General features: G+C 37.4%; 1 protein-coding gene across 1 annotated transcript; it reads left to right on the plus strand.

Annotated features, from left to right (window-relative positions):
- Positions 1-1818: 1818 nt before the first annotated feature.
- LOC139979194 (DDB1- and CUL4-associated factor 12-like) lies at positions 1819-12854 on the plus strand. The gene is made up of 8 exons (XM_071989943.1): positions 1819-2226; positions 4898-5196; positions 5771-5986; positions 6563-6623; positions 7586-7785; positions 9627-9852; positions 10391-10536; positions 11285-12854. The coding sequence occupies exons 2-8, from the start codon at positions 4918-4920 to the stop codon at positions 11438-11440; spliced, it is 1284 nt and encodes a 427-aa protein (XP_071846044.1). The 5' UTR covers positions 1819-2226; positions 4898-4917; the 3' UTR covers positions 11441-12854.
- The last annotated feature ends 891 nt before the right edge of the window (positions 12855-13745 follow it).

The following is a 13745-nucleotide window of genomic DNA, read 5'->3' on the forward strand; positions in this document are numbered from 1 at the left end:
GTTCTTTCGCAAATAGCCTTGGTTATTTTGTGTGGTATATTTTGTAAACACAGTTCATTCTCTCTTAGTTCCTTCACCATTGACGGAGTAATTGTGACAACAACTAAAATAGGTGCATGGTTAGTGCAGTTGGACCAAGCTTCAAGGACCCTGACCAATAATAATTCGTCGCGTTTAGCCTCCACAATAGGTAAATAGACCTAACTCAGATAATTGCGTCAGATCTAAAGGGAGATCGGAAATTTGCGTGCATAGAGCTAGAGCTTCGTTTCCATGGTTTACTCTGCCGCATATAATACATGCGCCACTGATGCTTGCATGAATCGGCCACCATCAGTCCCCAACGAGCGGAACCAAATAACAAGGTAGCATACGCCCATTAAAAGCCCCATTGACTTACACACTAAATCACAAAAGTAATGTGGTCTCTAAGTCTAGATAGAAGATTTCACTAGCTAAACGCTACCCATCACCGGATAGCTGACAAGTTGGCCTTTCATGGCCCCATCAATTTTCCGTATCATGACCATGTAGATTTTTTGCTATCCGAGCCGGAAATTTTCTTCACTTGTAAACAAACCTCTTCACTCCGTGGTAAACAAATTTCCTACTCTGCACCTGGGAGGCCTAAAGGGGTCTAAAATTGCCTCAATTTTGACCCAATTTTTTCACCACATGTACTTCCATTCATGCTCTTCAACATGCAAGCCACAAAAAGCTAGATTATGATTGATAATAGGTCACAAAAGATGTTCTCCTGCTGCTTTTTGACACTTTTCCTGATCGAGCGGATTGATATAGACTCTAATAGGAGTATGCCACCACAAGCTATAAGGTGGCATACTCCTATGAGAGTCTATATCAGGGGTTCCCTAACTGGGGTGAATGAACCTCCAGGGGATGCGTTGGTCCATTCCAGGGGGGTCGTGAGACGAGTCTGAAAGTCAAAACTAGAGTACTTTTTGTTAAACTAAAATCTGATATATCATAATATTAGTTATATACAAAAGTCGTACACTATGAACTTGATCTTTTCGTAGCATGGTTAACAATAAACAGTCTCAATAAATAAATAATCAATGTTGCAGCGCACCACAATAGTATTGATAGCATAACAACACATCATATATGGCCGGTGTGCATCGGTTTATAGCATAACGAGTGGCGGTTGTGGAATGAGAAAGTGTCCCTCTGATGTTGTGCCCCCACACTTTTCGGAAGCTTCCTAAACCCCTGGGCGTGTGCCATCATTACGTGCACTGGTTTTTATTGACATTCACCATGCCATCTTTTCTATTCCGTTTTACTGAAACTTCCTTGAATTCTATTGAAACTAGATGAACCATGAGCTCAATGAGAACCCCGTTGAGTTAATGATGATCAGGCCCGTAGCCAGCGTAACCGATTTGCAGGGGGGGGGGGGGGGCGGGCACATAAATAAGTATCGCCGTCCTGGGGAAGGGTTAAGGAAAACGGGAGGTGTACCCATCCCACTGAGAAGGGTCAGGGTTGTTATATGCCAAATGATGTGTTCTTTTCCATATTTTTCCTTATATTTGTATTCCAGTTTTCTGCTTTTTTAAATTAAAAACTAGTCATTTTCTGAATTCAGATGGAATATGTTGATTATGTCGGTCTGTACTCCGTAATTACCAAACTCTCATATTGTAAGTGCCAGAAGGGAATTTAATTTTTAAAATAAAACGATTAGGCTTTTATTGTTCTAGGGCCATGAAAATGATAAAACCTGGATGTACGTATATCCGAGGGAAAAGGTTCACATGCAGCTACGCACGATGAGTTTTTTTACACTTCAAGCGCACCATATCTTGTTCGCTAGTTACGCGCCGAACACAGTAAAGCATTATGAGGGCAAGCGTCTAATCACTACGCAACTTCGCGCTGCTGTGATCGAATTTAACTTTCTTAGATTCTGTGGAGCATCGGCGTATAACCTACATATTGAGGTCGATGTTGTGGAATTAATTGTTGTGGATATATTGCTGTATTACGCGTTCAACATTCTTTCGATGCTGTTCATGACTAACGTTAGCCTACAACAACTTAATACAAGTACAATATACTAGTAGTAGGCCTAGGTTACAAGTACAGAAATCCCACTGGTCGATAAACGTTAATGCCGGTCGAGAAAACTTGATTGATGATGCCCTTGCCAGCAGTTTTAATCTAAGTTAACTTTATCACCATCTTCGAATCAGAACTCAGGTAAGTGTAACTGCAGGTCAAGTTACAAGCTAGGCTAGGCATATACTAAGTTGCTTCCTATTTTGGACTACAATTATGGTGCAGGATAGCTAATGCAAATGTACCACCGCTGATGTTATTGATGGTGTACGGTGAATTCTCGATAGACCAAGTATGGAGTACCGTTCTTTTATTAAAGGATAGTGGTGATGACGATCTCGCTGAGTTTACTCAGCTGTTTACATTTGTAACTGATTGATACTAGACTTTTTCAATAACAATTTTTATCTACAAAGCTTAAATGAAAAGAGCCAAAATTCCCACAATGAAACATCAATTTTGTAATTTGAAACACTTTTGTGGCTTACTGCAGAGCAGTGCATATGGAACCTAGGATCTGGTAAATGTAAATTTTAATGTTTAGCTTTCAAAGAAGACCTTTTGTGTACTTTGTGCCTCAGTTGAAAATGAATTATGAGAAAAACTAGAAGCCTGAAATTTGGTAAATGGTAAGAATTTTGTATGTATAGTCAGTATTGCGAAGTTCGAACACCCTAAGAAATACACGATTTCACCATGAAAACCTACAGAAAGAGCCAAATTTCACCAAAAAGTAAGAAGCTACAGTTATTTTCTCTCCAAAATGACCCGTGTGCAAGAAATTACTTACATATTTGTCAATAAAATGACGAAGATCTATGAAGTGTGTTATAATTACTGAAAGAGCAACTGCGCCACCAACTCTATCACCAGCGCCACACTGTGGGTTGCGTGTCCGAACTTCCCAATACTCTAGCAAAGAAATACCAGTTCCACAGTCACGAAGAATCTTCTTGGAAAACAACGTTAAAACAGTTTGCAGGAAAGAAAGTTTGGCCGTGTATCGTACTATAACACAATTCTCCCACCATATGAAGTATATTTTCAGGTGATTTATACCAGAAGATTTAGTGTTGGGGTGTTTTAAGTCTTTAAGTGTCCGAACTTAGAAGTCACCATGCTACTGTTAATTCGCTTAAGAGAACTTCACATCTCCTTCATGTTTATGTTGCTTCATGGTTATGTTGCTTCATGGTTATGTTGCTTCATGGTTATGTTGCTGATAATTTGGCAACAAGTACCCTTCATGATGCTGAACCACAGCATAACAATACAGCAGTTTTGGAGTTGGATAAATTAAAATTGTAGTAAAGGAAATCATCGTAAACTTTATTACGCACAGTAAGTAGAGTCTGGGTAATTCATAATGACCATTACAAAATGCAAGTATCCTGACGCAATACTTTTGATTTGGTGTTTAAATTCAAGATGACCTTACTCCAAAATACAATGTGGGAAGTTGAATTTTTGTTTACCCAGTCTATGCAATTAACTCTGTGGGTTTCTGTAAAAGGAGGATAGTGGGAAATTCAACTGCTGAGAAATAAGGCCTCAAAAATCAAGAAAATGTCACATGGTCAGCAAATTGGAAGAAGTCAAATCAGACAATTTGAAGCAATGCAACTGAAAAGTTTCAGAGTATGGTTATTTCATAACACTCTTTATCATGCAACAATGGTGGTGATTTTTTGAGAGAATTGTGTAACAGCCCCAAAGTACTGTGATTTAAAACAGTGTAAATTTCTTAATTTCACGGTGGAGTAATTGCACCCCACCTTTCAAAAGACAATATTCCATGGAACACTGTAGACATGGTTTCATTGACCTTCCGAGAAACCAGTAAGCTTCTTGCACCTATACTATGGGAGACACAACCCAACCATCATCATATTAAATAACAGAGATCAAACAGCTAAGAAAGATCTTTGCCATTTGTAGAGGGATATCATAGTATAAATGTAATTCCTGGGAGCTGCCATCCTGTGTGTGATGTCATAGTGCCACCAGGATCTGAAACATTTGCTCTTCATTCATATTTTTCACTGTCTCTGAAACCAATCCCCTCATTAGGAGGTGTAAACAGCTTCAATATTTGCATTTGCCAAACCCATCTCTGTTACAAAAAATAAACATTGCCATAAGTATAAGAAAAACATAAGAAGTTTATACATGTCATATACAGACTTGTGTGTGAAGGAACATTTAATTTACAGTGATATCTGCCAAATGGAATTTAAATTTTTCTTTGCTGTTTGGAGACGATGTTCATGAAAATCATATCTTCCACATGATAGATCATTAAGGATTGCTGGATTTGTGTCTCCTTTCAGCTAAACTACTGTACATACCAAGTTAGAAGCTTATGTAAGCTTACTTTTGCAATTATCATACAGTACCTTACTAGACAAATCATCCTACAGTAGGCTGGCATCGGGCGATCTCAAATGACATTTGACCTGTGCAACAATCAATAGATGTCTATTGTTACTGTTTTAGGATTTCTGCCATGTTCATTCATGGATGCATTTAACCTTGCTTGAACATATTTAATAATATATTGTATGTGTCCACTTGAGTGAATGCAAGAATGCTACTTTTAGTGGGACTCATTTGATATCAACTGTTCAAAGTAAAAGGAACTTGCCATGCAATGAATAAAAGATACCCACTTCACCATTTATATGATGTAGTTGTGTGTGATTTTCTATTGTTTATTTTTCTTCATTTATAGAGATATGCTTCTGGAAAGGTTCACACGGATGTCAACCTTATTGTTCATTTTGTTTTCATGTTCTGATCTCTCATGTTACAGAACCGTGAAGAATTCATACAATGGACAGAAGAACAGTGGAAAAAAAGGTCTCAAAGAGGTTGGCCAGATTACATTTAAAATGGCCTGCCCAACCAAACTCAATTGTTCTTTCTTTGAATAGAAGAAGTCAGAATGGATTTGAACCTCATCTTTGCAAACACTTGGTGGACTGCTTTTCAAACAGAAGAATACCATACTTATGGAAAGAGCATGAATTTCAACTTGGTGAACTGAACAAGGTGTTTGCTTCACAGTGGATCTCTGATGATTCTGTTGTCATGGGTACAAAGTGTAATAAGGTATTCCAATTATGGAGAAAATTGAGTTACTATTGGAAGGGTCATATCCTACTGTACATATGTATGATAGAATTTGGTAGATGCTTTAATATGGATAAATGTTTTGTGAGTGCTTTGTGCTGAAAGTAGATGTCTTAAAAGGTTGTGTGTGTTGCTGAGGGTGCCGTTTGTTGTTGTTTCATCATTGAAGACCTGTGTAATGCCTGATGTTTGTTAATTTAATGATCTTGTGAAAGTTCCTGCCACACAGGAAGGTTACGTGAGTGTGTACCACAAACACTATTAATGCTAGTTGTCATGATGATTGTTGAGTAACTAACAGAGAGAGGGGGGAATTGGGACCATCAGTAATATATATATCTGGTAATAATAAATGGTAACAGAAACTCATCTGACAACAGTTTCAAATTCCAAATGTCTCTTGTTTTGTGATCTGCTTCACCATGATATCTGTAGCTGTTTGGTCCTCTCATGCTTGCTAGTATCCTTGGGATGTTTACTGTAACTGGGAATTTTGAATTTTAAATTGTTATTTTGTTACAATATTGTCTCATTCAGTATGGTTTCATTACAGTTAATAGTCCTTCATGTGTCAAGTGGGAGAATGAAGCATATACCAATGATAAATGGATCTGTACCATATCAGAGAAGGCATCAGGAGGACGAAGGGAGCGGAATACATGCCATATCCATCAACCCTGGTGGAAGCTTCCTGGCAACAGGGGCTGAAAACCCTAATAGTTTAGCTGTTTACACCATGCCTGACTTTGAACCTGTCTGTGTAGGTCAGGTAAGTCACCTTTGTGGTATGAAACTTATTTAAACTGTATTACTTGAGACAGGCTGAGATGGAACTGTTTAGTATGCTGAGAACACTTACAGTTCATAACCAATTTTCAGACTCATCTCTAGTTTCCAATGTTTTTGACAATGGGAATGTTTGGGGTTTGCTTTGTATTGATACTCTTACAATAAGTGATCACTTATTGTCAGAGTATTGGGAGTCTGCCACTGTCTTTGAGAAAACCCTAAAAATTAATCCCAACACTTGTCCTACTTTTGTAATGTTCAGACATGATTCTTTTCTATGTCAGAGATTTGATAGATATGGGGACAACAACAAAAAATTGCCATGGGTAATAGTCTTTCAGGAGGCCCCAGAGCTAAAGGAAGATGTATTATTAATGAGAAAGAGGAGTTCAACAAGTTGAGCAATCCAGTGTGTGTCATTGTGTATAGTTTACTGACATTATATGTGGTAGCAATTAAAAAATGCTGCTACATGTCAATATTTGACCCACAGTCTCTCATTTACATTTTACACAAACATTTTTCATTACAAGATTTATTTCCACTTCTTCCACAGGGTTGTCATAGTGATTGGATATTTGATATAAAGTGGTTAGATGATGAATTTTTAGTCACAGGTAAGAACCTCCAATAATATGATTGTTATAAGCAGAATAAAGACAATTGTCTTGAAATCCTACAAATTCAGTTAAAAGTTGAGGTGAGATTATCCAATGTAGGTCTGTTCCATAAGACAGTTTCACCCAGGTGTATAAATGGCGACTTGTGAGGTGACTTGTAAATATTGCCGGTTTGTGGCTGCACCCTATGGGAAGTCCCCCAAGGGACACGTGGCGTGGTGCACTGTGGGGCCCCAAGAGAGATTGTTTGAATTGTGCACACTTTGGTGGGTAGGTGTGACAAGTTACCAATGACCAGGGTTAAGTACAGCGCGGCGAGACTATTGTAAGTTGCGCTATATAAGAACTGTTAATTATTATTATTATTACATGCAAGGAAGATTGTTACACTGAACACCCCAACTATTAGAGTTAACGTTTCACAATTTCGAAGATGATATTAGTTTGGAAAAAACCTTTTTTCTTCAATGCAAACCCAGCGATCTCAGCTGTGCTTGAATCTACATCTCTGTGTGATGCATCTAGTTTTTTCCACTTTAAAAACTCCTGCCCAACAGGCTTATAATTTCCCAGCTTTAGCCACTGGCTAATCTACTGGCTGCTAAAATCAAGTTCTCTGGCATTTTCCTGAATTACAACACACATCAGTTACTGTTGTTAAGGATAAGACTAAATTGTAGTAGTCCATAATAGTACAGTTTTTTGCTGATAATAAGCAGTCATATAGAGCTTATGTAGGGTTCTTCAACTGCTGATTGCTAAATGACTTATTATATGATTTATTCTTCATTTCTACTGGCAGAACAATTGTCACTGCATTTTATATAGAGTTTGGAGGTTTGTCACGAAGGGGTCATTAACTCCTAATGCTACTCAAAAGGGGTTGGTAGCAGAATTAGGAGAGATAGATTTTGTATGCTGTTTTACAATGAAAGTTTTTTATTAATCATGTCATTCAGGGTCCAGAGATGGTACAATAGCTCTGTGGTCAATTGCCGATGCCCTTAACTGCACAGAAGAAAATGGAGCTTCTGGAAGCAGTTTGAAAACCATCAAGCCCCGTTGTAAGTGTCACTCCCGGTCAGCAGAAGGACACCTACATGAAGATGACCATTTGATGCAGAAAGTCCGTGCCTTAGAATTCAATAACTCTAGAAAGGTGAGCTGACTCACAGGAGGTACTGTAACTCACAGAGTATCTTATTTAATTATGTCAGTTATTAAGCAATGCTGGTATTAGAGTTATCCTATCAGTCAGTGGTATGTAGAACATGATCTGGGAGAGAAAGCATAACCTTAACCAGTTGCCTTTGTTTCTAACAAACAATTTCTACCAGCATGCAAGACTTCATATGAAGCAACATTTCAGCCCTTTCCTTTATTCGTCCCTTACTTAATACTCAGCATCATCACTAGATCTCTGTATCTCCTGGGTTTTTTATGTTGTCCATTACATCTATGGCAAATTAGATATTAAAGTGTTTTTGAGACAAACCATTTGAAGATACAATCATAATTTTGAAGTAAATGCAATTTTTGTAATAGAGTAAGAGACCAGGAAGCTGTTACATATGGTATCATGGTACTTAGAATGGAACCAAGCTTTTCATGTAATTAAATAGCAGCTCATTGCAGAGACCTGCCTTTAATGTTTTCCAGCTTGATTGCATTAGCTACTATACTTGGTCTAAACCATAACTGACCATAGCTTATCCCTAAACTAGTACACATGACGGGGGATTCGATAACATTGGTCTCCGATCCCAAACAGGATAAGTGAGACTACAGGTCCATGTGAGGTGGGTTTGAGTAATGGTTTGCAAATGGTATGTATTGGGCAAAGGATGCAAGTTGGAGAAGCCCCTCAGAAACTGGCAAGGTTATCGACAAGATTATCTGGTTAAGGTTTGACCGTCAAGTTGTGCAGTGACTGGAATCAGTCATTCTCTTAAAAGATTCTAGTGTTTAAATGGATATTGTTGTCAGTGGGACGATATTGATGTAATTGGTAGAAGCCGTTTACTACAGTGTTGTTGACCGATTTTACGTGAGTCAATGACTTGGACTCCAGTAACCTTTTTCATTATTTGTGACATGACTTGGCTTTAATTGACATGTGACTTGACAAAAACTGACTTGATTACAACACTGCTAAACTGCAAAGAGTAACAGCTGGTGCTTTAAGCAGTATTTTATAGCTCTACTGTAAACAAACCATAATTAAATAGAACCTCGGAGTGACCGTTCTGATGGGAGGTGCTAGTAACTGAAGCAATTACAGTTTCAATTCAGTTAAAATGTTCTTTTCCAACTAAATATTTTTCTGTATCGATTTTGTACATAATTTTTGTGTTATCATTTATAAGTTTTATCATCATGAAATCTGTAACCTGCAGAGATTCACAGAAGGTATGAAGCATGGTTCATGACTAGTAAGCAGCCCAAGTTATCTTGTCATCTGATCTTCCTGTGTCATCAATTTGATGTCATGTCTGTGGGTGACCTATTAATAACTCAAAACACTAATATTGGGCACTGAAGTGTAACCTGATTTACTGACTGTAGTTTTAAGGGTTTGTGAGATATCAAAACTATTCCATTTTGACCTTCATCCTTGTTGTTAAAGATTTCACAGTAGGCAGATCTGCTTTATTCAGTAAACTCTTCTTCTTTTGTAGCTGCTGCCTCTCTTGAAGAGACCTTGTTGTTGTAACCCTTCCCATCCCCCCCCCCCGCTCCCCCCTAACCTCACCTCACCTTGTGTAAAAGGAGAGAGAAAACAATCAATATGCTACATATGTAGTGAAATAAGATCTTCAGCAACATTCAGCAAACGCAAAAACTTATGTGAAGTTATGTGAAGTTTTGAACTTAGTTTCTCCTTCCCTTTAATCTTCATTACATAAATTGACACTAGATGTCTCTTGGTAATGAAGAATGGCTGCTTGCAATGTTGACTGCTAACTGAATCATTAAGTTGCTTCTCCTTTGGTTTTCCAGGAACTTGCTTCAGTTGTTGTCTCCAGTGGTTGTGTCACATTTTGGGACGTCCGTCAATTCAGAGAAGTGTCCTGTCGGAAGCTACATTACAATAGAGAGAGTGTGTGTATGGCTTTCTCGGATAGTTATTCACTTTATGCAGTAGGATCTCAGAATCATGTCACCCTAATAGATACTAGGAAAGGAAGGACAGTGGCCGCTTTTCCAACAGGAGAATCGTGTAGCGGTGAGTGTATGCATTATGGCCACAGGTGTATTATCCGTAACCTCGCACCTGGATGATTGTTGAAGTCAAAGGTCAAATACCAAAAACTGTTTTTAGCCTTTTCTGTTTTAAGAATGTTGGAAAAAGTCATTCAAACCAAAAGATATGTAGAGAATAATGGGACAAATTTAAAATTGTACTTATGTAGCTGTTAAGGGTCAAGGTCAAAGGTCAATGTAGAATCCATTCCATCATAGAAGAGATGAGATCTGCAACTCCTTGGATTGCCATCTTGTTTCTCTAGTGTCAAGTGTGGTGTTGATCTCTGAAACTTGCCATGCAGTAGTTCGGAAAGTTTACATGTGGCTATGTACAGTATGCATATTTAACAACATTAGCTGTTGTTATCTTAAAACTTTGGAAAAGCTGACTTCAGCAGATTGTCAGTCAATAGGTGAGGATAAGTTAGATTGACAATGAGACATAAAGTGTCCAAATCAATATATGTTTCTGTTAACTTTCTTGTCGACGTTAAAATATCACCTTTTTGTTTTCAAAGGTGTACGGTCATTAAAGTTTCAAGGTGACATACTATCAGCAGGAACTGGTAAAGGTGCAATAAAGTTCATTGATATCAGACAGTCAAAGTACCTTGTAAGAGGTGACAAACCAAACCTCTCTATTCAAGTTGGAAAGGGTTGGCTGGTAAGTTGATTTCCATTGTTTACTCATAAAACTGTACTTTGTATTTGAATTGGACTTGATCAAATGGTATAATAGTCACAAATACCAGTGAAGATGAGGCTACTATTCTTCACCATATGAGTTATGGCTCCCATCCGAAGAAACGTATAGAAATAATTCTAACACCCCCACCCCCCCCACCCCCCATCAAAATAAAGCAATAATAAGGGAGGTTCATCACTGGAACTTGTAATAAAAAAATTGCTGCAAAAAAGTTCCGTTTAATGCCTTTCTTTTTGGTGAGTTGAAGGGGTATGTACTCCAGCTAGTCCTTGTTCTGTCCAGTCTGAGAGTGTCACTAGTCTACTTGAATATGTAACAAGTGTGACACTTAACCATAAACTGGTGCATACAGTCAAGTGTGACTCTAAGCTATCTTGTAAAACCATAACTGGTGCGTACAATCAAGTGTGGCACTCAGCTATCATGTAAAACCATAACTCGTGCATACAGTCAAGTGTGACACTCCGCTATCTTGTAACCATAACTGGTGCATCCTGTCAAATATGCCACTAAGCTCTCTTGTAACCATCACTTTTGGTAACAATAACATTTAATCATGATGGGTTCACATGTCTAGATTTTTACCTGTGTTTAGTCTATGCTATGTCCTCAATATAAATTACTTCTGGAAATAGGACAGTGCTTCTTAGAGAAAGATAGATTAATTCCTTACTGTAACATGCATTTATCACTTTTGCATTGACAGAGTAGAGACTTCATTTACCACAGTTACTTCACCGATGCCATTTACCACAATGCCATTTACACACATTGCTATGACGATTCAGGTATGAGACTGTTTGCTGCAGGTGGCCCTCTTCCATCTGGTTTGACTGGCAACTATTCAGGATTGTTCCATTGATGACAGGTGGAGCATGCATTGATTTGATGCTGATGGTTTGATTTGATTCAGGATTGTTCCATTGATGACAGGTGGAGCATGCATTGATTTGATGCTGATGATTTGATTTGATTCAGGATTGTTCCATTGATGACAGGTGGAGCATGCATTGATTTGATGCTGATGATTTGATTTGATTCAGGATTGTTCCATTGATGACACGTGGAGCATGCATTAATTTGATGCTTTTATGTGTCCAGCAGGCCTGTGATATCATCTACCTTTGTACTCTGGAAAACTGAAAGTGAAGGCCTTGTGCCAAGCTTCACAAAATGACTGGAAAGTGTACAGATGTGTCTTTTCACCATTCCTGGGATTTTTGAGCCATGGAATTCATAAATGTGAAGAATAATGAAAAAAAGGTATACATGCATACATTCACTCAACTGTGGTGAAATGTAAACAGTCTAGCATGTACTAAAGCTATGGTAAAAGGAACATAGTTTGAACATTGACATAATTATTGTGAAGTGTTCCACCATTCACAAAGCTGTGTTGAAAAACATTTATGTGTGCGCAAATTAACTGTGAAAACAATGATAAACCTATGATGTCAATTAGTTGTGTGATTATTGCATGCTTTTAAAGTTTGCAAGTTACTAAAATCGCTATTTATTTCAAAAGGATTTATTTTATAATATATTTGGAAAGAACTGAACACCATAATCAATAAGCCATTGATAAAAAGTGTGTCATGTGTATAGTTCAGTTATTTGGAAAGATTTTGAAGCAGTTTTTTTTTACAAAGAGTAAGATACAAAACACAAGAGAATGACTAACAGACTATAATGCCTTTAATAGAGCATCAGTGCAACCAAATAACAAAAAGCATACTTGAAAACATAAAAAGTGAGTAATTTTTGTTTGACTGATATTTGGAGGAAACTGTTTGTGCATGTTCTTGCTCCAAGCAGTTATCATAAGATTGCATTGTATAACCAGCAGCTGGCAAGAATCCTGAATGAATGAAATAAGGCTGTTGTACAGTAATTATGAGGGTCACAGTTAAAAGAATATTCAATTGTGTGTTTCTATACATGCATTCTCACTGGTTGTACATTTCAGTTGTCTTATAATCATTTATGTCAAAATGCATTGTCACAAGTTTCTTCTTTTGTTGGGGGATGGAAAATATATGTGCCTACTTTAAATTGTGATGGAATATGCAATTTTTTTTTTTCAAATGTAACAGACAAGCTAGAGGAATGTTCATATAGTATTCTAAGTCATGTCAGTGTTATTTAAGACTGTAATGCCTAATGACAAGGATAGATATGAAGTTATTATACAACCTTAACAATCATAATATTTATGATATAATTTATCAAATGCTTGTCTTGCATTTATGTATGTACAATAAATACAAACAGATCAATTTTGTTCTCAATTCTCTATTTATTACAAGTCTCTATGTTTATTAATTTAATACCAAAATGTAAAATTTATATGGCTCACAATATTTGAGATATTTTAAACATGACTCCATTGTTTTTGTGATGTTGGAAGATCAGTAGAGATTTGGAAACATCACAGAATATTAACTTTGACAATAAGATTGTAATAGCCCTAGTAAAGCTTTTGCAGAGCATTTGCCTAGATGACATCACAGACCCCCTACTGTGATCTAACATCCTGTAGTAATGAAATGGTAAGTCAATCAAAATAGGTTACATTCAGTCAATCATATCTCAAGTAGGAGCAAGATATTGAGATGGGGGTTTGAACTAACAGTGAAGAATATTTTTCTCTTCAGAAACAAGTTTACATTGTCTCCGTCCAGACTATCCCTCTATAGCAGCATTTTGATAACACATAATACACTCCTGTAACAATGTAGTTCATTAAATTGGCTTGTGATGTTCTTTTCAAGTCAAAAGTCAAGATCTTGACATTATATGATTTTCCTTCTGCATGTGATTTATAGTAATGTAAAGTGGTGTCTCAGTAACCAAATGTTGGATGAAATCATTAATGACCTGCTCATGAACATTCATGTTGTGAAAGAAGTCCAGGAAGGTGGCTTAGTTTTATCAATTACAATGTTGGTTTGAGTCTTTTGAGTAGCTCTGCCAAGCAAACACAAAATACTGCTTTGAGATGAAACTAATTGAAGGCTGGTGCTCCACTTTTCTTTACATTTCCATGAACTGCTCAAAGAGTTGTCACACTTGTTGCCCTATTCACTGCTGACACCCAATGGTTATCAAAATGCTGTTTGTAGACACTGGCAGAGACAGACAGTTATCTCAATTATCACTTTTCTCCA

Source organism: Apostichopus japonicus, chromosome 13 (genome assembly GCF_037975245.1).
Source record: "Apostichopus japonicus isolate 1M-3 chromosome 13, ASM3797524v1, whole genome shotgun sequence".
NCBI classification, from domain to species: Eukaryota; Metazoa; Echinodermata; class Holothuroidea; order Aspidochirotida; family Stichopodidae; genus Apostichopus; species Apostichopus japonicus.

What these genes read in the sequence shown, in the direction of transcription:
- LOC139979194 (XM_071989943.1), top strand. Translation starts at nt 4,918, where the DNA reads ATGGACAGAAGAACAGTGGAAAAAAAGGTCTCAAAGAGGTTGGCCAGA. An exon ending in TGGGTACAAAGTGTAATAAG is followed by an intron (nt 5,197 to 5,770) that starts GTATTCCAATTA and finishes GTTTCATTACAG; the next exon opens with TTAATAGTCCTTCATGTGTC. An exon ending in TGATGAATTTTTAGTCACAG is followed by an intron (nt 6,624 to 7,585) that starts GTAAGAACCTCC and finishes CATGTCATTCAG; the next exon opens with GGTCCAGAGATGGTACAATA.